We start from the raw sequence: 25,924 nt of genomic DNA on the forward strand, positions 1-25,924 counted from the left end.
TGGAGCTGTCGCTGAAACGCCAGATCCGCTTGGCTTAGTTCCATTGCACAGCCTGGACGTGATGACAAGATGCTGCTGGGTCCCACCCAGCCCCTCCCCAGTCCTGGCATTTGTCTCATCTGCATTACTCGGCGAGAATGTGGTCAGGGCACTGCAGAAGTCAACAAAAAACGAGGAAGCTCGGAGAGGCTCCTGCGCCGATCTGACCAAGGGGCAGGGCCTCCGGGCAGGGGGCCTAGCCAGGGCCGTGGGCGCCGGCAAAGCCGGAAGGCCCCAGCTGTTCTGATGCCTCGCAGACTTCCCAGTTTCAAGTCAGCGGAACTCCCGCGGGTCTCGGCTCACCGCCGGTTTTTTTTTTTCGTTTGTTTCGGCCACCTCCGCTGGGCTACTCGCGGGCCCCGCCCCTTACTAAAGACACGCCCCCTGACGCAACCCTGGGCGGGGCCAGGCGCCTTGGGCCCGCAGCGCCTCTGGGCGAACACCGGCTCGGAGCACCGCCCACGTCCGCCAGCCTGGAGTCGGCGCCTGCGCAGTTCGGCTGGGTCCCCGTTGTCAGCCCTCCCCCCTCCCTAGCAACCGTCCTCGCGCCCGCCTCCGCCCCTCGGCCGCCTTCGCGCACGCGCTCCCCTTCCGGCCTCCCGGCCCCGCCCTCCCCGTCACCCGTAACAACCACTCGAGCCTCGCCGGGCCCCTCCCGCTCCCGCCCCCGCCGCCCCCCCCCCCCCCCCCCCGCCCGGCCCACTCCCCGGAACCGGCGGCGGAGCTGCGGCCGGCCGGCAGTGGAACGGCGACGGCGCCACGGAGCCGCCGGCATGAGCGCCCTCGGTCGCCCCGCGTCCCCGGCCCGGCTTTTCTGACGAGAGGTAGGCGCGCGTCTCCGCGGCGGGTTCCTAGCGCTCCCCCCGGCCCGGCCCCTGCGGGCGGCGCGGGGCTCTCGCGGCCGCCTCCCCGCCTAGCCCACCTTTCCCCGGCCCCTCGGCTCGGCTCGGCTGGCCTCAGCTCCGCGGCACGGGTCGGGAGCGGGCCTTCCTTTCGCCCCGTCTTCCCCCCCAACCCCCGTGAGGCTCCTACAGTATTGGGTCGCCCCCTCCTCGCCCCCATCACCTCCGATCTTCCCACCCCGGAGACCCCCTTTTCCTGGGGGAAGCGGAGTTTGGGTTCCCAGCCGGCCCCCGTGGTGCATCTCCCCGGGTCTCCCTGGGACTGGGGGCCCGAGAAACCGCGGCGTCGGGAACGCCCCCCCCCGCCCCCCGCCCCCCGCCAGATGGAGCCGAGGGCCCGGCCGCCCCTCCAGCCTGTTTGGGGTGGACTCGTTGAGTCCGGCCATTGGCTAATTTTAAAGCACCAATTGTCATGCAATAGAGGGCTGCCCTGGTCCACGGTGCCGCTTGGCCGTTGTAACTCCGGATTCCCACGTAGGACGTTGGTTTAGACCAGAGCATCCGAAGCTGGAAACTGGCAGTTCAGAAGCTCGGGAATTACCAGGTTCTTGAGCGTAGTCGCTTCGGGTTCTGCCAGGCAGTGGAATCCCGAATGGGTGTTACGGGAGTCTTAACTGCGCATTCCTCTTTTTTTTTTTTAAACATTCTCTCCCCGGCCCTACAACCCCTTTATATACCCAGTAAGTATCCTCTCTTTCTGTGGGAGATACCCTAAAATTAAATTTTACTAGTTAAAAATTTGAAAGGTTATCGAATTCCTGCTGTGTACCAGCACTATCAGGTTGGCAAAACTAAACAGAACTCTATCCCAGCGCACCAGGACCTGCCAGTCCCAGAATCAAGATTAATGACAGCATTCCAGTTGATTGTGGTGGATTCAGGAGTTTTGGCTCCGAGTCTCCTGATTTTAAGACTTCCCAGACGGAAGTGGCTCAGGCGGTAAAGCATATGCCTACAATGCGGGAGACCCGGGTTCGATCCCTGGGTCAGGAAGATCTTACGGAAGAAGGAAATGGCAACCCACTCCAGTACTCTTGCCTGGAAAATCCCATGGATGGAAGAGCGTGGTAGGCTACAGTCCATGGGGTCGCAAAGAGTAGAACACGACTGAGCCAGCCACTTCACTTCATTCCTGATTTTAGAGCTGGAAGTCTTACAGTGTTATCTCACCCTGAACCTCACTTCACAGAGGTGGATCTGAGTCCCGGAAAAGTCAAATGACTTGCTTGAGGTCGCCCCGAGTTACTCTTTAGCAGTTTTTCAGACTGCCAGATGTAGCTGTTTGCTGCCAGAACCTGGTCTTTCTGAGAGGTATGTGAAACATACCAGAGGAAGTTCCAGATCTTTTTAAATGTAATTAATATGGGTAGGAATCTTATGAAATAAAATATACCTTTGTAATTTTTTCTTTTGTTACAGCTAGGCTTTAGGCTCCTTGAGGATATTCCGTTTTGAATATCCTCTCATCTTACTCAGCATAAAATAACTTTCTTAATGATTATCCTAAGCAGGACAGGTAGGCTCTTTGGATTTATTTTTCTTCCTCCCTTTTAAATAGGAAAGTCAAGTCCCATAGAGGGCTCCAAATAAAAGTATGTTTTTCAGAAAAATCCAGTTTAGGCTGAGGCCAGCCTCTGAATGTGCCCCTGGCAGAAGGATTCTTGACGGGTAAAGGAGGCTTGATTGCTTCCTGATATTACAGCTCTTTGAGGCTGAAAAAGTCAGTGGAGCCTCTAGCCCGAGGGCTTGAAGTGTCTGCCATTTGAAGACTGATCCCTGAAGTTGTTGTAGCCTGCGTAGTTAGAAAATGGAGATTGACAAGTTTCCTTTGAAAATAGCTTTTGAGGAGTATCCCGTAATTTAAGACACAGTAGTATTTTTTTTTCCACTTGTATTTTTGTGTGTTCTGGGCTTAATATCTTAAAGTGCCACCATTTTTATTTGGCTTCTCATGGAAGTTGAAGAGAAAATGATTCAAGAACTAATTGTATGGGTTATTAGAATAATTGAATCTCGGCATTTCACTTGCTGGAAAGCACCCAGGGCGGCCCCAGGAGAGGCGGTGAGGCTGGTAAGGTAATTGAGTCCTCCAGCCCTCAGACCAGCGCTCCTTCCCTCGCTCCACTTGGACTTTCTTCACCTTTTCTTCCTGTCTTCCTGCCTTCCCTTGCCCTTGTATAATTAAGCATCATCTTTTGACTTGTGTGTGCATAGAATTGTGATCTATTGAGGTTCCTTAGACTGTAGTCTAAGGAAGACTGTAGTATGTTGTGTAAATGCAAATTTTTTCCATATCATGGTTATTTATCACAAATGTTTGTGTTTTGCAGGTGTGAAAGGATTGCTGTTTTATTGCAATCATGGTGCAAAAATACCAGTCACCAGTGAGGGTGTATAAACACCCCTTTGAACTAATTATGGCTGTAAGTACTTTTCAGTTTTCTCTCTTGCATCTTATCTTCTTAGGTGTCCAAATTTGATTATCTGTTGCTCCACTTTTACATATTCTGTTTTTATGCATATGAACTTTAGCAAGTTTGTGAAATTGTTTTTAAACTATAAGTCTCTGAAAATCAAAATCTGCATTTTTTTTTTTTAATTCATCTCAGGGTTGTGTGTGAATTTCAGTCAATTCTCCTTTTGAAAATACAGAAGTGGGATTGTGACTAAATAATTCTTCCTCTGGATTTTGCTCCTTTTTTGTTTGTTTAAGTAGAAAAGGGATGTAGAGAGTGGTTTTTTCCTTCTGCTGCTCATTTAGATTGAGGGTGAGTTCACTATATGAAGCTGAACACTGAAGGATGGAGCTTAATTTCCAGGATTCTAAGGACTATGCTGAAATGAGCTTCCTCCGCTAATATTAAATTCTTGAGTCATATAAGAATTCCACAAATGGGGAAAGTAAAAGTCTTAATTTTCTTTGTTATTTACCTAAAGAGATTGGCTTGAAATAGTAATTTAATTAGAGGCCAAAAAAAAACCCCAGACAAACTTTTTCCGATCTCTTTTAGATTACTGTAAGGTATTCTTTCCCTTGGCTTCAGCTCCTGTGCTTTTTTCAGCTGGTCAGAACCCTGGCTCTCGATCCAGTTTGACTTTGGGACATTTCTTACTGCATTCTTTCGGTTTCTATGTGAACAGTTCTTTTCGCTAAGAGTCAGACACGACTTAGCAACTGAACAACAACAACTCCTTTTCCTCCCCTGTCTCTTTTGTGTTACCGTTAAGGTGTAATGTATGACTGGAGGACGCCTTGCTCGTGAAATACACCCTGATGAAAGTGCCAGTCTGAACCAGAGCCTTTCAGCCCAATGAGAGACCCTCAGCTCCTCCTGGTCCCTTGTAGTTAGCCCCTATTTTGACTCTGACCAGAGATGAATTTCTGTGTCTGTTCTGTGTACAAAAGCTCAAGTGTTTTTGCATCTGGCTGGCTGCTCAGCATCATTTGTGAGATTTATCCAGATCAATTTAGTTTTGGAAAACAAAACTCAAGTCCTCTCAAGGGAACAATTTAGACTTAGGGCGTCTGTTTCTTAAATTGAGGTGTAATTTACAGACAGTGAAATGATCACATTAGGTTTACAGTTTGATCAGTGTTGACAGAGAGTGACATGAATCTCTGTCAAGATGCAGAACCATTCCCTCCTTTACCTCAGAAAGCTCCCTGGTGCCCCTTTTCTGCCAGGTGTGAGATTTGTGTGTGTGGGGTGGGGGTGGGTATTATTTGCTTCTGTGTTTTCCTTCAGTCCTAGGACTGTTCAGTGTTTTATGTTAATGGCTTACCAGGAAGGCTTGCTTCCTGTTTGCTGGGTGGGTCGTTTGGTCATAAAGAGCAGAGATCCACTGTGGCCTGAGAGGGGGGATATTGTTGTTGGAACACATGCTGTGTGTGATGGGATTGTGCAGAAATCCAGGAATGTGGGCCTGCACGGGCTGAACTCCAGGAACCTGGCTTGGGTGGAGGGAGGGTGTTCCCAGCAGCAGTTGTCCCCGGAACTTCACCCTTCACCCCTTCGCCACTGGCTGCTTCACGCTCTCCTACCTTCCTCTCCTGTGGCTTCAGCTCACATGCTTTTTCAGCTGGTCAGAACTCTGGCCCCAGTTTGACTTTGTGGCATTTCTTGTTGCCTTCTTTCAGTTTCTAAGTGAACAATTCTTTTCGCATTTCCTGGTTCAGATTCTAGAGATACTTGATCTGATCCTCCCTGCTGCCCACTCCGGTCCCAGGATGCTGGCTGGCCTGTGGATTCCTTGTGGGGCTTGGTCACCTGTCCCTTTCTGGTTGGCAGGGGCTGGTGGTGCTAGGAGATTAGTGTGGGGCAGTGGAGGACAGTGAGCCTGGAAGATGCTCCAGGGTGGAGGACAGGCATGGGACCTGGTGCCTTACGTTTTCTCTTATGTTACAAACGATTTTTAAATATTGCTGCGACCCTGATCATTTGAGGCAAAGGCAGGTCTCTTAGGCAAACACTTGATAATAAAAAAGTATTTTGCTTACCTAATGTTCAGCTTCCACATTTTCCTTTCTTTACGGTTTTCAAAATGCTATAGTTTGCCTTGTCACATTTATGCAGGGATTTACAGAAGAATTTGAAATTGAACTTCTCAGCCACCCCTCAATCTTTTAAACTTAACTGGTTTTTCACTCGCTTCTGTTTTAAGCAGTAGTAAAATTTTTTGACTTGGAAGAAATTATTTTTTAATTTGAAAATGAAATCTATTACCCCTTCCCCTCCAGATTTAGGTAGAAACTAGAAGGTACAGTCTAGTGATTTTTGTGGTGTCCCTTGTGCTTTTCTCACTGTAATTGTACGACATAAAATCCGCAGTGTTTTCCTTGCTTGATTTTTCTCTTATTGAGGAAAAACAGAAGTACAAAAGAGTTTCTCTAAAATATTCTTTTCAGTTTATTCAGAGTGACCAAAGAGACATTCAGTTAATGCAAGAACAGAACTATAATTTGAACAGAAATATTTTTGAGACCCTCCAAAAGTGACTGTGCTTCAGTAGTCACAGCGAGTGATACGGACAGAAGTGTTCGTCAGGTGGTCAGTTTGTGGTATTCACAGGTGATCCAAGTCCTGAGTTACAGGGTCCTGTGACGACCGTGGAAGGAAACGTCATGCCGTCCACTTAAAGCCTCTGTTTGTCTTAACCAGGAGTTCTGTTGTAATTTAGAATTACCAGAATATGAGGTGGGAAGTGCCTGTGTCAGTAGTAGGTCCACTGTGGGTATCAAGTAAGTTAATTGTTTTGATTGATTTCACGACAATCTACCATTTGTTTTGGGGTCAGTATACTTGATAGAATTAAAAAATCATCTACGAGTTAATGGTAAACAAGCAAAACTGAAGTGAAGGTGGTTGAGCAGGCATTTGTGGCCTCTGAGGGGCGTTCTGTTGTCAGATGTGAGCCCAGAGACAGTGGTTGGTGCTTGGGTGAGTTGAGAAGCGCCCCGGCTGAGCCCCCTTTGAGGGTGAGGAGTCTGAGGCTCAGAGAAGAGAGAGCTTCTGCAGGTAGTTAGGGTAGAGTTTGCTGTTCTTTTTATTAGAATGTGTATCCTGGAATGTTTGGGGAGGGTTCTTGTCCTTGAAGAGTGACCTTTCCAGGCTCAACCAGAAATGTTTCCTTGGGCTGCTCTGCCCAACCTGTGGGAGGAGAGCTTAATCGGTGAAGGACATTCCGGTCGCTTGTACCCGCTGGTATATCTGTGGCCTCCCCTGGCCTAGTGAGGTGACCGCCGAGAAGGGACTTGGGCGGCAGGTGTGGTTCTGAGATGCTTGGATTTGAGTGTTTCATTTGGAAAGTTCTGAGATAAAACACTGATTTCAGAGCGTAAACATTTTCAGGTCCGGCTTCCTTCCTCCTGGCCTTCTTGGCCTTTCACAAATGATGCAGAGGAGAGTGAGTCCATGGAGCAGAGGTCAGTGTGCGGTGTAAAGTGGGGTCAGGGTGCAGGTGAGACTGAGGGAGAGGAGGACCCGGGAGCCATGCCTCTGTGGCCACGGCGGCGGGGAGGCAAGGACCGGTGTCTGATGCGTTTCTCAGTGGGACGGCTGCCCCTGGACTGCTGGAACACGCGATGGCAGAGGCCCCGCTGCTCTCCTGTGCAGCCCCGTTGTATTTATTAATTTCTTTGGCTGCCTGGGCTTCCTGGCAGCATGCAGGATCTTTAGTTGTGGCATGTGAACTCTTATTAGAATTCACATGTGGGATCCCGTTCCTTGACCAGGGATCGAACCCTGGGCCTCCTCCGTTGGGAGCATGGAATCTCAGCTACTGGACTGCCAGGCAATCCCAAGCCCTGTTTCTCCACGGGCTTCCTGTCACCCGACAGCTCTGCTCACGTCCACTCCCCGAGTTCCCCTGTTCTCTCCACCCTGTCCTGGGCTCCCAGACCCTGTTGGCCGTGTGGATCCCTAGCCGATGCACCTTCTAGATGATGCCCTCGAGTCACAGCTGTCTGCCTCCCTCTCCTGAGCGCCACCTCCAGTCCAGCTTTCGGGGGGGACCCAGAGTTGTCCTTTCTCACTCACGCCCCTCCCTTTGGGCCTGCATCCTCCTGCTGGACACAGGTTCCGCCTGTCAGCCCTCGGGAAAGTGATCGCTCTTATCAGTCACATCTGTTCTAAACCGCATTGCATTTTCTCCAAGGCCCTTCGTAGCCTGCCTTCCCTGTTCAAGCTTATCTCATAATTGTGCCGACTTCCCAGCGTGAATGTTTCCATCTATTCTGTGCTGTCCCTGTTTGCCACGGTGTCTTTTCCGCCCCCCACCCGCTTCCTTTCGACACTTCCTTCCTTGCCTTAGATGTTCACCCCATCTAATCTTGATCTTAGCTGGCCCACCCCTTGCCCTGATGGCAGCTACGAAGCCCTTCGTGTTTCTCTCCTCCTTCATGGTGCAGTCAGTGGCAGGTGGTGGTAGGTGGTTTCTTTTATTCTCCAAGGTGCCCGAGTATTGCTCTCTAACTATTGTATATGTTCCTCAAGGGCAGAGACTGTGTTTTTCCCTGGTTCCCTCCAGTGTTGGTACCAAGCACACGTAGGCACTCAGATATGTTTGATCGGCTGGTGTCCATTTGCTCACTTGATCTTTCCGTGGGAGGACTTGGGAGCTAGGTCTGACGGTTGAAGCTCAGATCTGTGATCTGCTTCAGATGAGGGCTCTGTGTTTTCTCCATGAAGAGAAGTAGCATTCTGCGAGCCTTCAGTTAACCGATGCCTCCTGGAAAAGCAGAGCCCTTTTGTGATGAAGTTGGCTTTTTTTTTTAACACCATCATAAATTACGCAGAACCCATTTGACAAATTCTGTAGTAGTTTAAGTGGTATGCTTTTACAGGTTGAGCAACCAAAAAGCTCTCTTTTTCAGCGTGCGCTTGCTGACCAGTGGCTCCCACAACAGCATTGGTTCTGTTCCTCTCATTCTCTTGCTTTCCTTTGGTTTGTTTTGTTCTCTGGTTTTTTTCCTTCCTTTCCTCTTTCCTCAGATATCTCATATCTTCCTACGAGACTTAGAGGATGAAAGGAGAAGATTTGCTGTGATTCTGGGTACAGAGTGGGGCCCTGCCGCAGACTTGCTCTGTAACCTGGTGACTAGGCTGGTCACTTGTTAGACTGTTGGGAGGTCTGTAGAACTAAGCAGACCATAGACGTGCCAGTGGGAGAAGCAGGACCTGGAAACATCCATGGCCTCCCCCCTCCCTTTCTGAAAGCCAGCCCCTGTGCCACGCCCAAATGCAAGGTGAAATGAATTAGCAGAGTCACTTGTTGACATGTGAACTATGAATGTGTCTCTTTAAAATAGACCTTTGTATATATGTAAACCTTACTTCTTCCATTCAGTTTATGCATCAGGACAGCTGGGGAGACGTGGGGGGCCCTGGTGTGTGCTTGTGTGTCGCAGCGCTGTCTAAACAGGGTGTACACCAAATGCAGTCCAGTCTGCTCTTTCTAGGGTGAGGGCAAGGTGCGCAGAAATCTGAGCGGTAGAGCCCACCCCCCACCCCCGTGCAGCCGTTTCCGGGCTGTTCCTTGGTCCTGCTGGAGCCCATCTGGCTTTGTCCTCTTGCTCCGAGGCAGGTGGCTGCCCCATGAAGCCCCATGTGCCCATCCGCCCCTCCTCCTTGCCCGAAGATACTGGGAGCCCCCGACCCCTCTTCCTGATTTTGTTCTCTTCCTCTGACCTGAGTCCCACGCGTATTTGGTTTGTACCTTTATTTTAGTTATGAAATACTTTAATTCCATCTTTTGTTTTTCTTTTCGAAGCATGTTCTCTGCCTCTAATCCTAGATTTTATCCCTGAGCCTTTTATGCTTTCCAAGTTTCTGACAATTAGGTGTGTTATTGAAATACATCTTTTTCATTAATGGAGGTATAGGTATATCTTCAGTCAGCCTAGTATGCAGTAGAATTTATTTTTACTCAAAGGAATAAGCAGTCTTCATTTTGGGGTCACCAGCTTAAAAAGTTTTGTTCAGTCTAGAAGTGGAGAGAAACAATCCAGTTTTTCTGTTGATACATTAAGGATCCTGGTCAGTTTATTAATAGTGAGGGAGATTGTACTCTTTTCATTTATCAAGTTTTTGAATGCCATAGTGTAAATTCTGTTCCGTTTAGTAAAACCTGGAATGTGGTCAAATGTACTCAGCTTTGACAATGAGCAATCATTGTGCTTCCTTCACACACTATTTTGTGCAGAACCAGGCTTTTTCTCTTCTCCTTAACCCACTCTCCCAACACGTTATGCCTCCTGAATTACTTTTAATGTGCTAGAGTGAAGACAGCCGTGGTTCAGTAGTGGTTCTTATTTCAAGAAATAAAGCAGGATCTGATTCAGCTCCTTGCCTTCTTGATTTGCCTGTTTTTGTCAAGGAAAAAAAAAAAAAAGAAAAGGATAAACCTTGTATTTTAGAAACCAAGTATGCAGAAGTAGAAAGGAAAGTTTGATGAATGCCGGCTTGCCCATGGCGTAGCTCCGAAAGCATCACCGTTTTGCTGGTTTGTTTCGTTTATTCTTTCCGCTTTCCTCCTGCTGGTATATATAAAAAGCAGATTTCAGGCATCTTGTTAATTCATCCTGAAACATACCTTGCACTGTAAAGACTTTTTAAAAAAAAAAAAAATATGTCTTTAGCTGCGTGAAGTCTCTCATTGTGGCACTTGGGCTTCTCTCTAGTTCTGGTGCACTTGTGGGATCTTAGTTCCCCATTCGGGGATTGAACCCACGTCCCCTACACTGGACCACCAGGGAAGTGCCAGGACCTTTTTCTTTTTAAAAGTAACCACCGTGTCATTATCACATCTGAGAAGAGGACTAATAATTCCTTGACATCATCCAGTCCCAAATCCATGTTCAGACTTTCTCTGCTAACACAATGTCTTTTTTTTTTTTTAACCTTCTTTGGATCCTCCTTCAGATAAACCTTAGCGTTCAGTTATTATATTTCTTCAGCCTCCTCTGTTCCCTCACATCCTCCTCTCCCTTTGTTTCCTTTCGTGTCATCGCTTTGTTACAGAAACTGGGTCATTTGTCCTTTTCAATTACCTTAACATTTTGCTGATTTAATTGTTCATTACGGCCAGTTGGCACCGGGAGGAGTCACAGACCTCAAGTCAGTCAGTTCAGCTACTTTTTAGCAGCTTTGTCTAAACATTTGCTGATATTGCTGATAGATATTGAAGCCAGCGATTATCCTTTGTAGTTTTGAGTTGCAAATAGGATGCAAAGCATTTTTTTTTCAAATTAAACTGGGTCTTTCCAAACGCACTTCGTTGATCCTACTGTTTATAGAGAGCAGTTGAAGGGAGTTCATTTATTGGCAGATCTGACTAAGAGGCTCCCTATGTAGCGTCCGTGGTAAGCGCTTGGGGACCACCGAGGTGCAAGGAGGGGTCCCAGGCACCCTGGCCTGTCCTTTGTTTATGCTTCTTGCTTTACAGCCCTGGATGGGGATGTCAGTCTGGTTTGGGCAGTGCCCAGAGAGATTCACTGGAGAGAATTTTTGATGGGCAGGTGTGATCATTGATCTTTCTTGATTTTTAATCTGTATGAGTGAAAACAGTTTTATGTACTTCTAGTGGGATAATTTTACATGTTACAACAGAAGGCATGTATTGCAGTAACAATTCCCTTGAAAGGTACAGTTGATCTTGAGAGTACTGGCCTTGTTTTATTTGTTGTTGTTTTTTTAAAGAAAAGTCTTTGTATGTATGTATGTAGATTTATGCAATTAATCACCCTGTAAGATAATTGCTGTATATATCGTGATGTGTGCTGAATCCTTTTTCCATTCACAAATCTGCCATGTTTATTTCATAGCTCTCTCCTACAATATACGATTTGCATTCGTATATTCCTAGTGCACTGTTCACATGCATAGTGCGAATCTGAGTGAGTGATAAGCATCCGGTTCCTAAATGTCTCCCGTGTTTGACTGGATGACTGGCGGTGGTTCTCTTCCTCCTGGGTCTCTGACCCTCCCCCTGGTCACCCTTGCTTTTCTCCTTATTCGACTCACCTCCATGCTGCCTTGGGTACAGATGGGCTCTTCCTCTAATGATAACTTGTTTTGCTATTTCAAGACCCCCTAGTTATTCAACTAGTTTTGTGTTTTCTGGATGTCACAGTTTTAACTTGTGGTTAATGCTGTATTATGAATATCCAGCTCTCTCAGCCGACCTCCCTTCCTGGCCAGCCTCATCTAAACCCGTGGCTTCAACTGTCAGTTTATAAACCAAAGCTCTCAGGGCTCACCCTCAGCCTACACACAGGCGCTTCCAGGCGTCTAGCCAGCTCCGTGCTTGGAGAGCCCCACCTGGCCATTCCGAGGCAGACTTAGTAGGTCTGAACAGTACCCACCCTTCCTCGTGCCCACACAAAGAGCACACCCAACAGAATGCACGCAAGCATGTTAAAAACAATAGAATTCCTCTGAAAAGCTCTGCCTTTCCTCTGAACTGCTGCTTCTGAGGAATGCCACCGCCATGTGCCGACCCTCAGACCCAGAGCCCAGGCACCCCTGAAAGCCCCCACCCCTCCAACCCCAGTGATGGCCGGACCTTTGCCCATCCAGGGTGTCTGTTGACTTGGGTCTGAATCGTCCCCTCTGATGGTGTGGGCTCAGCCTCCATCACAGCTTCCTTCACGTCCTCTGGACCCTGCATCCCAACCCTGTCTGCCCCACTCGCTTTTTCTTAGGGTTGCTGCCTCCGAGTCTCCCAGTTGGACGTCTGACCGCATCGCTTGCTAGTTTAAAATTCTCAAGTGGCTGCACCCCACCTCCAAGATGAGTTCAGAGCCTTGGCTCCGTCCTGGCTTCTAAGCCTCCTCATAGCCTCGTCTCCACAGGCGAGACCCCCCGTGCTCCACAGTCGCGTCTCTGGGGTTACTGGCCGTCCCCAAGTGTGCGTGTGTTGCTGACTTCGTGCTGGAGGGCCCTTCTCTGTCCTTCCCTCTCCGGTCAGGTCAGTGCTCGGAGGAGTTCCCGCCCTGTGCTCTGCTGTGCCCCTGTCGCCTGGCTGGTCCCTGCAGCTTGTCACCTCTCCTTTCACACAAGCATCTTCAGGGTGGGAACCAGAATGTTTTGCTTTTTCTCCCGAGCCTACAGAGAAGCCTCAGAAATGGATTTGTCTGAAGAATAAGCCAGTCCTGAGATGCACACTCTCGCTTCTGCCATTACTGCTGCTTCTGGGAGCGAAAATTTTAACAAAAGGTCACATTGGAACATATTCTTTTGGTTGAATTTACTACGTATACTGTGTTTTGAAGGAATCGGATGCAGTTTGGTTTTGAGTAAAATAGAGTTTATGTTCAGTGAACTGAAGCTTATAATTCCTGTAGTTTTCTGAAAAATGTGTCCTGGTTTATGTTTTACTTAGTGTTTGAGTGGCTTTTTTCCCATAGTGATGAATTTGTTCAGTCACTAAGTCATGTCTGACTCTTTGCGACCAAAAAACTTCCTTTCTGTGGTTCTCCTACAGAACATAAAATTCATTTAAAAATTCTTGACTCTGATAGAATGGTATTCTGATTTTCTTTTTTCTGTCTCTATAGTTTTAAACTTGGAGGTTGCTTATTACATGACCCTTTTTCTTAATTGAGTAAGTTAGTCTGTAACAGTAGGTAAAATGTGTTTCTTTGCCTGGTTTAGCGCCTATATCTGTCTTTAAAACCAAGTTCAGAACTAAAAGCTGCAAGGTATATATTTTAAGAAGTAAATTTAAGAGATAGTTGTATTGCAGTATTTATGCTATTAATGTTTAGAAAGCTCTTCCCCAAACACATCGTATCTTTATTTCATTTAACACAGAGTTGGTCTGGGATGTAATTGTGACGGTTCAAAATTCTTACTCTCAGCTGCGTCAGGATGTCCGGGGCAGGCCCAGCAGTTGGGTTTCACAAGCCCCGGTTCTGATGCCTGCACAGGTTGGAGGACCACTGGTTTGGATGTCCTTAATTTGATGTGTACCGAATGGAGTAGGAAGAAAGAAAATTGGTTTCAGTTATAACTTTTCCTTACTTGAAAATCTTCGAAAGCATAGATTCTTCTAACAGGTTGTGTAATAGAGACTCGTTAATTATACTCTCTCTAGAAGGATTTAGCGTGTACTAAAAGGAGGCTCTTTGCTGTATGTGCTTCTCCAGACTGTTCTTTGCGAGTTTATATAGTGATACCAAAACTCTGTTAACAAGCATGTGCCTGTCTTAACTGAATCATTTGTGTGGCTTTACTTGCTCATTTTCAGGTGGAGTATAAAAAAAGATTTATACTCTTTTTTTCATGTGGTAAAATATACGTAAGATTTACCATTTTAACTATTTCCAGGTGTACAATTTGGCTTCCCTGATAGCTCAGTTGGTAAAGAATCCACCTGCAATGCAGGAGACCCTGGTTCGATTCCTGGGTCAGGAAGGTCCCCTGGAGACGGGATGGGCCACACACTCTAGTATGCTTGGGCTTCCTTTTGCGGCTCGGCCAGTAAAGAATCCGCCTGCAGCACGGGAGACCTGGGTTCGATCCCTGGGTTGGGGAGATCACCTGGAGAAGGGAAAGGCAACCCACTCTAGTATTCTGGTCTGGAGAATTCCATGGACTGTATAGTCCATGGGGTTGCAAAGAGTCGGACGCGACTGAGTGACTTTCACTTTCACTTACAGGACATTCACAGGTTGTATGACCATCACCACCATTCATCTGCAGAACTTTCTTATCTTCCCAGATGGAGACTCTGTCCCCATTAGACACTGACTCCCCATCCCCACCCCTCTCTACTTTCTGTCTCTATAGATTTGACTATTCTAAGTACCTCTTATGAGAGAAATTACACAATATTTATCCTTCTGTGACTTGCTTATTTCACTTAGCATATTGTCCTCACAGCTCCTTCATGTTGTAACATGTCAAAATTTTTTTCCTTTTTAAAGTTGAATAATCTTATATGTGTGTGTGTATACACACTACAGTTTGTTTATCCATTCTTTCAACGGTAGACAGTTGAGCTGTTTCCACTTTTTGGCTGTTGTGTTTATTGTTTAAAGTCTAGTTGACTATTATGTCAGCCAAAAATAAGTGCACATCTCTATAGATTTTTTTTTAATCTTTGAATTCAACTGCTGTATTTTGTTCCACCTGTTCAAGATACAGCTCTAGTTTGCATCTCACGGTTGCCTTTGCCATTAGTTCATAACAAAGAAAGAACAGCATCTGAGAGCAGGTGTAGATCGATGAGCTGGGGGGATGCACTGTCGGGGGGCTCCCACCATAAAGGAAGGGATGTGGTAGAGAAAACAGAAACGAGCACTTCACGGTCCGGGAGGCACAACTTGTGTAATAGGCGTTTAATAAACGGTGCTTGATAGATATTTTCCTGATGCATAGACCGACTCCTGCTATCAGCCTTCTGACGATGGCGCTTTTATTCTGGTTCATGAGGCCGGATAATATTTCCATAGCTCATTACATTCTTTTATGTGGGCAAACACATGGCATCTATAAAAGCTGACAGCTGCAAGTCCCTGGAACACCAAATGCTCTTCTGAAGTCCACGGACTCATTTTTTACACTCTGGAAAAGGGAAACAGCGCTCTGCCAAATCCAACTTCATTTGAAGAAGAATATGCAAAACTGCTATTTTTATTCTCACATATACTCGGTTTGCTATTAGAAAGTTTTATGGATTAGAAATAGTTTTGGAAAGTCCTGGCATGTTTTGGATTCTGTTGGATCATGAATCAGTCACTTGACTTTTAAATTTAAAAAACTAAGAGAAGAGAAACCCTTCATAACACTCCAGACATTCTTGTTTGCCTAGGGCTCGAGTAATTGTGGCCTGTGAAACATTTGTCCTTCAAGATTTATTGACAGTGACAGATATCTTAAGTATAAAGATCTACTTAAAGATATGTGTACCTCTGTGTTTTCTGACTAGTATCCTTTAATTTTCTAACTGGGATTGGTTAATGTTGTGCTTTTTGCTTTAATATACCATTATCTTCCTCATCCCTTCATCTGTTGGTGGACATTTAGGTTGCTTCCATGTCTTGGTTACTGTAAATAGTGCTGCCATGAACATTAGAAGTGCACGAACCTTTTCAGATTATAGTTTTCTCCAGATACCTGCCCAGGAGTGGGCTTGCTGGATCATAGGGCAACTCTCGTTTCTTAAGGAACCTCCATCCTGTTTTCCACTGTGGCTGCACCGGCTTGCATTCCTACCAACGGTGCGGGAAAGTTTCCTTTTTTCCACACCCTCTCCAGCATTTGTTATTTGTAGACTTTTTAATGAAGGCCAGTTCTGACTGGTGTGAGGTGATGTCATTGTGGTTCCAATTTGCATTTCTCTAATAATTAGCAATGTTGAACATCTGTTTATGTGCCTGTCACACATCTATATGTCCTTGAAGAAAATTAGGTCTCTTGAGGTCTTGGGCCCATTTTTTGACTGTGGTTGTTTGCCTGACAATACTGGTTTAATGGTTGAAAGCAAATACAAAAAGAATAGAGGTGGAATTAATATGTAAATGATGTGATTGAGCCAAGTATACGCTAAGTTCCTCTGCAGTCAGGGGGCTGTACAGATAGAGACTTAAATAGAAGTGGTAGGAGTGGTGAATCTCCAAAGGCGTGCCTTGGTGCAGGCCTGCCAGGTTTGAAAGCAGCTGTGCCCTGCTGCTCAGTCCCATGTTGAAGGAGGACTTCATCTTCAACAAATTGTCATCTTTCTCGTTAAATGTATATTGTGTTAGTTTGAGTTTTATAATGGTATGAGTTTTTGCCTAGTTTGTACATATTTAAGTAACATTATAATGAAAAATAACTGGTCAACACTAAAGGTCCAAGGAAACTTCCATCTTTTGATTACTAAAGCCATTTTTCTTGCGTTAGAGGTTTGGCTATACTTTCATGAATTCCAGATCCATCAGCTCCTTAAATTGGGTTTTGTTTGACATGCAACCAAGGTTGAAACCAACCAGAGGTTGGAGAGGGGGATAAACATTCAGTTGAGTGGCTTGTTGGCTCAGCCGTTCTCAGGGGTAGTGGGCAGCCCTTCCACACGGTAGGTCATGAATGATAGCTCTTTGACAGTTGTTTTAACTGAGTATTGACTGGTGAGGCTAAGAGTGGAAACTTGGGATGGCAGTGTCTTCAACTTCACGTCTGACTTAGAGCTGTGGAAATTGACACTCTGCTTCATCACCCTGCGGGAGAATGGTGGGGGCAGGGGTGGGGGGGCGGAAATGTCCTTCTGTAAAGTTTCTTTTTCATGATGGATTGTGAAGTCCTCAAATCAACTATACTACCTTTTGAACTTAAAGCTTAAAACTTTTAAGTCTTTTTCATTGGAGATTGTTAGTTGTATCAAATCAGATCAGATCAGATCAGTCGCTCAGTCATGTCCGACTCTCATGGTCATGGTTCTCATGGTCATGTTTCTTTTTCATGATGGATTGTGAAGTCCTCAAATCAACTGTACTACGTTTTGAACTTAAAGCTTAAAACTTTTAAGTCTGTTTCATTGGAGATTGTTAGTTGTATCAGATCAGATCAGATCAGATCAGTCGCTCAGTCATGTCCGACTCTTTGCGACCCCATGAATCGCAGCACGCCAGGTCTCCCTGTCCATCACCAACTCCCGGAGTTCACTCAGACTCACGTCTGTCGAGTCAGTGATGCCATCCAGCCATCTCATCCTCTGTTGTCCCCTTCTCCTCTTGCCTCCAATCCCTGCCAGCATCAGAGTCTTTTCCAATGAGTCAACCCTTCGCATGAGGTGGCCAAAGTACTGGAGTTTCAGCTTTAGCATCATTCCTTCCAAAGAAATCCCAGGGCTGATCTTCTTCAGAATGGACTGGTTGGATCTCCTTGCAGTCCAAGGGACTCTCAAGAGTCTTCTCCAACACCACAGTTCAAAAGAATCAATTCTTCGGCACTCAGCCTTCTTCACAGTCCAACTCTCACATCCATACATGACCACAGGAAAAACCATAGCCTTGACTAGACGAACCTTTGTTGGCAAAGTAATGTCTCTGCTTTTGAATATGCTATCTAGGTTGGTCATAACTTTTCCTTCCAAGGAGTAAGCGTCTTTTAATTTCATGGCTGCAGTCACCATCTGCAGTGATTTTGGAGCCCAGAAAAATAAAGTCTGACACTGTTTCCACTGTCTCCCCATCTATTTCCCATGAAGTGATGGGACTGAATGCCATGATCTTCGTTTTCTGAATGTTGAGCTTTAAGCCAACTTTTTCACTCTCCACTTTCACTTTCATCAAGAGGCTTTTTTAGTTCCTCTTCACTTTCTGCCATAAGGGTGGTGTCATCTGCATATCTGAGGTTATTGATATTTCTCCCGGCAATCTTGATTCCAGCTTGTGTTTCTTCCAGCCCAGCATTTCTCATGATGTACTCTGCATAGAAGTTAAATAAACAGGGTGACAATATACAGCCTTGATGTACTCCTTTTCCTATTTGGAACCAGTCTATTGTTCCATGTCCAGTTCTAACTGTTGCTTCCTGACCTGCATACAGATTTCTCAAGAGGCAGATCAGGTGGTCTGGTATTCCCATCTCTTTCAGATTTTTCCGCAGTTTATTGTGATCCACACAGTCAAAGGCTTTGGCATAGTCAATAAAGCAGAAATAGATGTTTTTCTGGAACTCTCTTGCTTTTTCCATGATTCAGCGGATGTTGACAATTTGATCTCTGGTTCCTCTGCTTTTTCTAAAACCAGCTTGAACATCAGGAAGTTCACGGTTCACATATTGCTGAAGCCTGGCTTGGAGAATTTTGAGCATTACTTTACTAGCATGTGAGATGAGTGCAATTGTGCGGTAGTTTGAGCATTCTTTGGCATTGCCTTTCTTAGGGATTGGAATGAAAACTGACCTTTTCCAATCCTGTGGCCACTGCTAAGTTTTCCACATTTGCTGACGTATTGAGTGCAACACTTGCACAGCATCATCTTTCAGGATTTGAAATAGCTCAACTGGAATTCCATCACCTCCACTAGCTTTGTTCGTAGAGATGCTTTCTAAGGCCCACTTGACTTCACATTCCAGGATGTCTGGCTCTAGGTCAGTGATCACACCATCGTGATTATCTGGGTTGTGAAGATCTTTTTGGTACAGTTCTTCTGTGTATTCTTGCCATCTCTTCTTAATATCTTCTGCTTCTGTTATAACCAGAGGCAAAGTAGGGCTGGAGCTATAGAGGGATGGGAAGCAGTTTCCAAACAAGTTCTGCCTTCAGGGGTCTCTTATCTCCTGGAGGGGAGTGGTAGGGCAGGCCTCTGCGCAGGGCCTTGGGCACCACGTGGGCAGCTGAACCCAGTGTACATACAGCCCATTGGGGAGATCTGGTTGCTAGGCCCCCGGGGGTCCCAGAGCTGAACCACCGTATAAGAAACACTTAAAGAACATCTAATAGATGCAGGATTGAGGATGAGCATGTATGGGTTCAGTGTGCTGCTGCCTCATTCACGGCTCACACTTATGTGGGTAGGCTCTTCTCCCCACTCTGCCCCCTTTGTTGAGATGTAATTGACGTTTAACATTGTGTGTGTGTGTGTGTGTGTGTGTGTGTGTGTGAGGTCACTTCAGTCATGTCCGACTCTTTGCGATCCTATAGATTGTAGCCTGCCAGGCTCCTCTGTCCGTGGGATTTCCCAAGCATGAATACTGGAGTGGGTTGCCATTTCCTTCTCCAGGAGATCATTCCGACCTAAGGATTGAACCTGTGTCTCTTATGTCTTTTGCATTGTGGGAAGCCCTTAGTGTTTGTTTAAGGTGTGCAGTATAATACTTTATGTTCCTTGAGAAATGATTACCATAAAAGTTGACATCCATAACCTCACAGTTACACATTTTTTTCCCTTGTGATAACTTTTAAGATCTCTTAGCAACTTTCAAATGTACAATACAGTGTCGTTAAGTAAAGTCACCATGCCGGATATTACATCCCCAGGACTTACAACTGGGACTTAACAACTTTAGAGGTAGGCGCTTCTTTTATTCCACTTTACAAAGAGGAAACTGAGATTTAAACTGCTTGCCAGGTGACCTGACTGCCTTGCCCACTGTCCGTGGTGCAGGTGCCAGGGTTCTGCGTGGCCGCACACACGCCCAGACCACCTGCAGCTTGGCTCACGTCCACACAAACCCGGATCTCGCTTGTCAGCAGGACAGCCGCGGACCCTGGGCTTTTCTGACTTTGGACAAAGCCAGGTTGCATCCTTTGCTTTGAGGTTCCTCCCCAGTCCTCCTCCCCCAGCCTCCTTCTCCCTCCTGCCTGATCTGTGCTGACCCGGTTCCCAGCCAGGCAGTAAGCTTCCCCCTCGTGCTCCATCTTTGGTGGCATGCAGCCCATCTTCCTCTTTTCTGTAACAGAAGGCTGGCGCTTGTAGGTGGTACCACTGAGATTCAAATCAGGGCCTGCTGACACATGAGCCCAGGCTCTCCGTCGGCTCTGCCTTCTGGCTCCCTGGTTGGTGTCTGGTCCTGAAGTGATAGTGCTGGAGGCAGGGAGGGAAAGGACGCTGCGGGCTAGCTGAGGCCAGTAACAACAGTTGGGTGGCGGGCTGGGGGCAGGGAATGGCTCGGAAGTTGCTAGGAGCTGTGAGTTTAAAAACAGTTTGAGGCCATGCATGCTGGGGCACTTGGGTAGAGTTGTACAAGGTTGCCCAGCGGCAAGGGCTTTGTCCTTGAAACAGTAGGTGTCTCTCCAGGGCTGTAGGAATAGTCTAATGTTTCCATTCATTCAGGCCGAGATGAGAGCTGAGCCACTGGTTTCCTGACGGGAGTTCTTTCCCATCCAAGTGTATTGTGTCTCTTCATTCTGTGGAACATGTTACTACCATTAGCGTTAAGCCCGATTCAGGGCTCCCTGCAACCAAAACCTTTCAGGGAACATCTTGTTTCCTCAGCAGTCCTTCTCCCCCCACTCATTTTATGAAAGGTCTCTTTCGGCTTTGATCATGTTAATCTTCAGGGCCATATCTGCTTCTAGCAACTGAGTTTAGTGTAGAATTAACGAGTTATATAACTAAATCAATATGTTTCTTGTATTTTCTTCACACTACAGAGGGAATATTTCACTCTCAATCCCTAAGTTGAAGTGGTATCATTTCTATCTTTATTTCTGTTGACTTTTTCTTTTTCCTTATAGAAGGAGACCTCTATGATACTATTCACACCTGGTTCCTTTTTTTTTTAGTGGGCTAATTATAAACTTATAATGGTTCCCAGCCAAGTCTCATGTTATTTACATCTTGTGTTTTTAGGGCCATGGAAGATAAAATTGTCATTTTAGCCTGGTGAGCAAGGATTTTGAGGGTGAATTTTTTTTTTTTTTTAAGCCATTCACATTAGATTCTCTTCCTCTTTCTGTGCCAAGCTAAATCAGTTCCTGGACCGTGGGTGGCAGTGTCTTTGCTTAGTGATCAGGCACCTTTTTCCTCTCTTTTTGAGTATTGTATGTACTCTTTGTCAGGGCTGCCAAACACTCTTCCGTTTTCTTTTTCTTAATCTTCTACAATTCTGCACATCAAAAATGAAGAAACTAAGATGAAATTGAAGATGAAGAAGATGAATTACTCAACAATGCCGAGTAAGCTTCCCAAGGCCCTCTGTTGGACTGGAGCTGGGTCTTCTCTCCCAGGGCCCATCCCCTGAGACGTGACGCTGCTCTGGGTTCGGATTCCGGGACTGGACTTCTCTCAACCTCTGTTTCCTCATTTTAAAGCGGGGAGAAGCTCATTTTGTAGCAAGAGCCTGCCTAGTACGTGCTTTAACCTTTGTGAACCCGCTTGCCATGTGGCTGTGCAGGCTCCCCCGGGCAAGCGGTGCTGGGGGTGCTGCCCCTGCCTTGTTGCCCGCTTCGTGAGAGCTCTTGGTGGGGACGGCCCTGGTCTTTCCCTCCTGCATCCCGGGTGCCTGCTCTGCAGTGTCTGTTGTGGGAGAGAATGTTGAGTAAAGGATGTTACGAATTTCTCTAGGTTCTTCTTAGAAGAACTTTTTAATTTTCCAATAGCTCAGGTAGTTAATAGGCTATTACCTTTGAACAGGGTGTTACTTGACTCCTTTTTTTCTTTATATTTAATAGATTATAATTTTTAGAGCAGTTTTAGGTTTACATTACAGAAAATTGAGCAGGTAGTATGGGATTTCTATATACCCCTCTACAGCTTCCCCTGTATTAACATCTTGTGTGGTGTGTTTCTTTCATTGGTTTGTATGTTTATTAACTATAATCCATCATCTCCATTAGGATTCACTGTGTGTTTTACAGGCCTTTGGGTTTTGACAAATGTCTAACATCCCATATCCACCAGGACAGTGTCCTCGGAGTGGTTTCTCTGCCCTAAAACTCCTTTGTGCCCCACCCTTCCTCCCTACCTTCTCTCCCCAACACTTGGCAGCCCTTGGTCTTTTTATTCTCTCAGTAGTGTTGCCTTTTCTGTTTATCAGAGAGCTGGTATCATACAGTCTGCAGCCTTTTCACATAAGCTTCTTTCAAAGCTGTAATCATTTAAGTTTCTCCCACCTCTTTTTGTGGCTCGATAGTTCATCTCACTTTATTGCTGAATAAGACTCCATCGTGTGGATGTACCACGCACAGACTGTTTATCCATTCACCTTTCGTAGGACATCTTGGTTGCTTCCTGTTTTTGGCAATTATGAATAGTGCCATGGTGCTGCTTTCCTTCTCACTTAACCTTGAGTTTTCCTGCTGTGCTGATGATGGCAAATCAAGCTTCTTTATCAGGAAATACTGGTCACTATTAGAAATGCTTCCCAGAGTTGGCCTGCCCTTTAAACTATATGCATTTATGTTTTTATTGTTTTCCCCCACTTTATTGAGATGTAAATGACAAATATAAACTATATCTCTTAAAGATATATACTTGGATGAGTTTTGACATGTGTGTACCTGTGAGACCATCACCGTAGTGAAGTTAGCATTGTGAGTCAGCCAAGATCAGAGCAACTTCTTGAACTTGAAATGTGGCTAGTGAGACTGAGGGAGTGAATTTTAATGTTCTTTAATATTTAATTAAATTTAAATAGCCACATGTGGTTGGTGGCTGCAGATTATAGAAGGGGTGGCTCTAGAGTGCATCTGTTCATTGAGTAGAACGGTGGGGGTTACCCTCCTTATTCACATTCGTGCTCTCCTCTCCTCCCCACTTCTTTCTTGGGTTAAATGTACATAGTCAGATTTGTGTGTGTAAGTGAGAAATGCATTTGTTGAGACCCCCTTGTATAACAGAGAGCTGTTAAGTACAAGTGATAGTCCATTGGCCTTATGATCCTTTCTGTTTTATTTTGAATTTTTATCTTTCACTGTTTCGACTGGTTGGCATTTAAAATAACTCTTGCGTTTTTGTGGGAAAATAATTATATGGAACCCGTTACAGTTAATCACTTAGATCAGGAGTGGGCACACGACAGCCTGCTGTCTGTTTTTGTTCAGTTCAGTCGCTCAGTCGTGTCTGACTCTCTGCGACCCCATGGACTGCAGCACGCCAGGCTTCCCTGTCCATCACCAACTCCCGGAGATAACTCTAACTCATGTCCATTGCATCGATGATGCCATCCAACCGTCTTATCCTCTGTCGTCCCCTTCTCCTCCTGCCTTCAGTCTTTCCCAGCATCAGTTTTCCCAGTGTCTGTTTTTGTACACCAGCTAAAATAGGTCTTTATAGTTTTTAGCGATTGGGAAAAATTCTAGACTGTTTCATGGCTTGTGAAAAGTATCTGAAATTCAGATTTCAGTCTCTATAAATACACTTTTATTGGAACCGAGCTCTATTCGGGTTGTTCACATATTGTCTATGGCTGCTTCTGTCCTCAAAAGGCAGAGTTGAATATTTGTCACAGAGACTGTCTGGCCCAGAAAGCTGAAAATATTTACTGTTTGGCCCTTTACTTATGAGAAAAGTTTGCTCACCCGTCTTAGATTTTTGAAGGCCTTTATGCAGAAGTTGGAAATTTAGCTTGAGCACTGGACCTTTTGTATTTGATGGAAAGTTTGATAGTAGAGGGTGATCAGTTGGATTGAAGCTCGTTTGTTTTCATTTTTAAAACACACTTACTGAATTATTTGGCTGCCTTGGGTCTTAGCTGTGGCACCTGGGCGCTCATTGTGGCCACAGGCTCGGTGGTCGTGGCGCGTGGGCTTAGTTGCTCTGCCACATATGGGATCTTAGTTCCCTGATCAGGGGTCGAACCCTTGTCCCCTTGCATTGCAAGGTGATTTCTTAACCACTGGACCACCAAAGAAGTCCCTGTTTGTATTTTGAATAATGTATTTATAGGCAGAGGAATTTGTGAACGAATGAATAAAATTTAGAGCCCTTGGAGCCACAGTTCCCAAAGTGTGTTCTGAGGCACCCCAGAGCACCCGGGCTATAGGACAGTTTCAGTTTTTGAGGAAGCACTGTGATACTCCACATTTCACAAACACTGCAAACTCTTGGTTCAGGGTAGTTCACGGTTTCGGGATCACACTGCACTTCCTTCGATGTTGCATCTCTGTGCGGCTGGGGTTGTGGTGGTTGCTGTGCATTGTGTGCAGCAGGAACTCAGAGCAGCGGCAGCGGGAGTCTGAGAGGAGTGCACACGCATCCTCAGATCACTCTCGCTATTTAGGACTGAAGCAAAAACGTTTTCTCCTTAAACTTAAGAAGCGTATTATTTTTCAAATGGTTACTAAGTTATTAAGACCCAAATGCTTTTTAAGTTGTTTGGACCCCATAATCTAATAAGAGGTATTTCCTTTGGCCTCGGGCACCGTGAGAAAGCCGAGATTCCAAGGGTGCCAGGAACCCAGATTTGGGAACCTCTGGCATTGTGCACCAAGCAGCAGTGCTCTAAGGACAGATGGCTCCAGATGCCCAGCAGAAATGCTGCGCACGGCGGCTTTCACGACAATAACCTCTGGAGGTATGGAGCCCCCAGGCTGTTGTCTGAAACGTCAGTCTTGAGATCTTTCAGAAACACGAAGCAGTTTGGACAAGTATGGGCCATAGTTTTCTAATCTGAATTAACACGCGCAAGATGCAGTTAGTCAAGCATACTGATTATCCTTTGAGTTTTATTTGAAAATCTAGTAGCTCTGTCAGTCTGTTAAAGTGTGTTAACAAAAGTTCTTATCCTTTAACAAAAGCATTTCATGTTCAGAACTCTTGGAGCAAAGGAGCAGATGTGAGTAAAAGAACTGTGACGTGTTGATGCAAAGTCCCTCGGCGTGTCTTCCAGGGCCTGCCTGTCCCCCTCTGTTGCGTAGAGTGATAACGATGAAATGGCTCCTTCATCAAAAGTAAACAGAGCCGGTTAAATCATTGTGTGCTAACTGTGAGGGTAGGTGTTGGGAGAAAAGGATGTGTTCCTGGTTTTAAAAAAAATTGTCTAAAATATTTGTAGTTGCGAGCATTTTGGTGCATTCTGTGTGTGAGCTGTGCTCTCACCATCTGTTCTTTGAGCCATAATTGTGCCTTCCGCAGTCGTCACACATTTCAGTGTGTGGCTCTAGCAAAGAAATCAACCTCCTTTGTTGGGTTGCATGAGTCTCTTAAATGCCCTTTCCTTAGACCTATGGCACCATGGGTTGAACTAAAGTCTTTCTCAGACTAAATACTACCTCTGGAAAAAGTGTGTTATTGGGATCATGGAATCTGAGGTTGTGTAAGATGAATTCATAATTTAAGCTTCAGATATGTTTGATCTTAGAGGGAAATATGCAGGTCAGGAAGCAACAGTTAGAACTGGACATGGAACAACAGACTGGTTCCAAACAGGAAAAGGAGTATGTCGAGGCTGTATATTGTCACCCTGCTTATTTAACTTACATGCAGGGTACATCATGAGAAACACTGGGCTAGAAGAAGCAAAAGCTGGAATCAAGATTACCGGGAGATATATCCATAATCTCAGATATGCAGATGACACCACCGTTATGGCAGAAAGTGAAGAGGAACTAAAAAGCCTCTTGATGAAAGTGAAAGAGAGTGAAAAAGTTGGCTTAAAGCTCAACATTCAGAAAACGAAGATCATGGCATCCGGTCCCATCACTTCATGGGAAATAGAGGGGAAACAGTGGAAACAGTGTCAGACTTTATTTTTCTGGGCTCCAGAATCACTGCAGATGGTGACTGAAGCCATGAAATTAAAAGACGCTTACTCCTTGGAAGGAAAGTTATGACCAACCTAGATAGCATATTAAAAAACAGAGATATTACTTTGCCAACAAAGGTTCATCTAGTCAAGGCTATGGTTTTTCCAGTGGTCATATGTGGATGTGAGAATTGGACTGTGAAGAAAGCTGAGCGCCGAAGAATTAACACTTTTGAACTGTGGTGTTGGAGAAGACTCTTGAGAGTCCCTTGGACTGCAAGGAGATCCAACCAGTCCGTCCTAAAGGAGACCAGTCCTGGGTGTTCATTGGAAGGACTGATGCTAAGGCTGAAACTCCAATACTTTGGC

At 45.8% G+C, this 25,924-nt stretch overlaps 1 protein-coding gene across 1 annotated transcript in view; it reads left to right on the top strand.

The window, feature by feature from the left end:
- Positions 1–740: 740 nt before the first annotated feature.
- Positions 741–25,924, top strand: part of SEC14L1 (SEC14 like lipid binding 1) — a 49,618-nt gene continuing 24,434 nt past the window's right edge. The window contains exons 1-2 of the mRNA XM_055575238.1: positions 741–863; positions 3,272–3,364. Of these exons, the coding sequence (XP_055431213.1) occupies positions 3,302–3,364 (63 nt within the window). The 5' untranslated portion in view covers positions 741–863; positions 3,272–3,301. The remainder of the gene's footprint in view (positions 864–3,271; positions 3,365–25,924) is intronic.

This window comes from Bubalus kerabau, chromosome 4, assembly GCF_029407905.1.
Source record: "Bubalus kerabau isolate K-KA32 ecotype Philippines breed swamp buffalo chromosome 4, PCC_UOA_SB_1v2, whole genome shotgun sequence".
NCBI classification, from domain to species: Eukaryota; Metazoa; Chordata; class Mammalia; order Artiodactyla; family Bovidae; genus Bubalus; species Bubalus kerabau.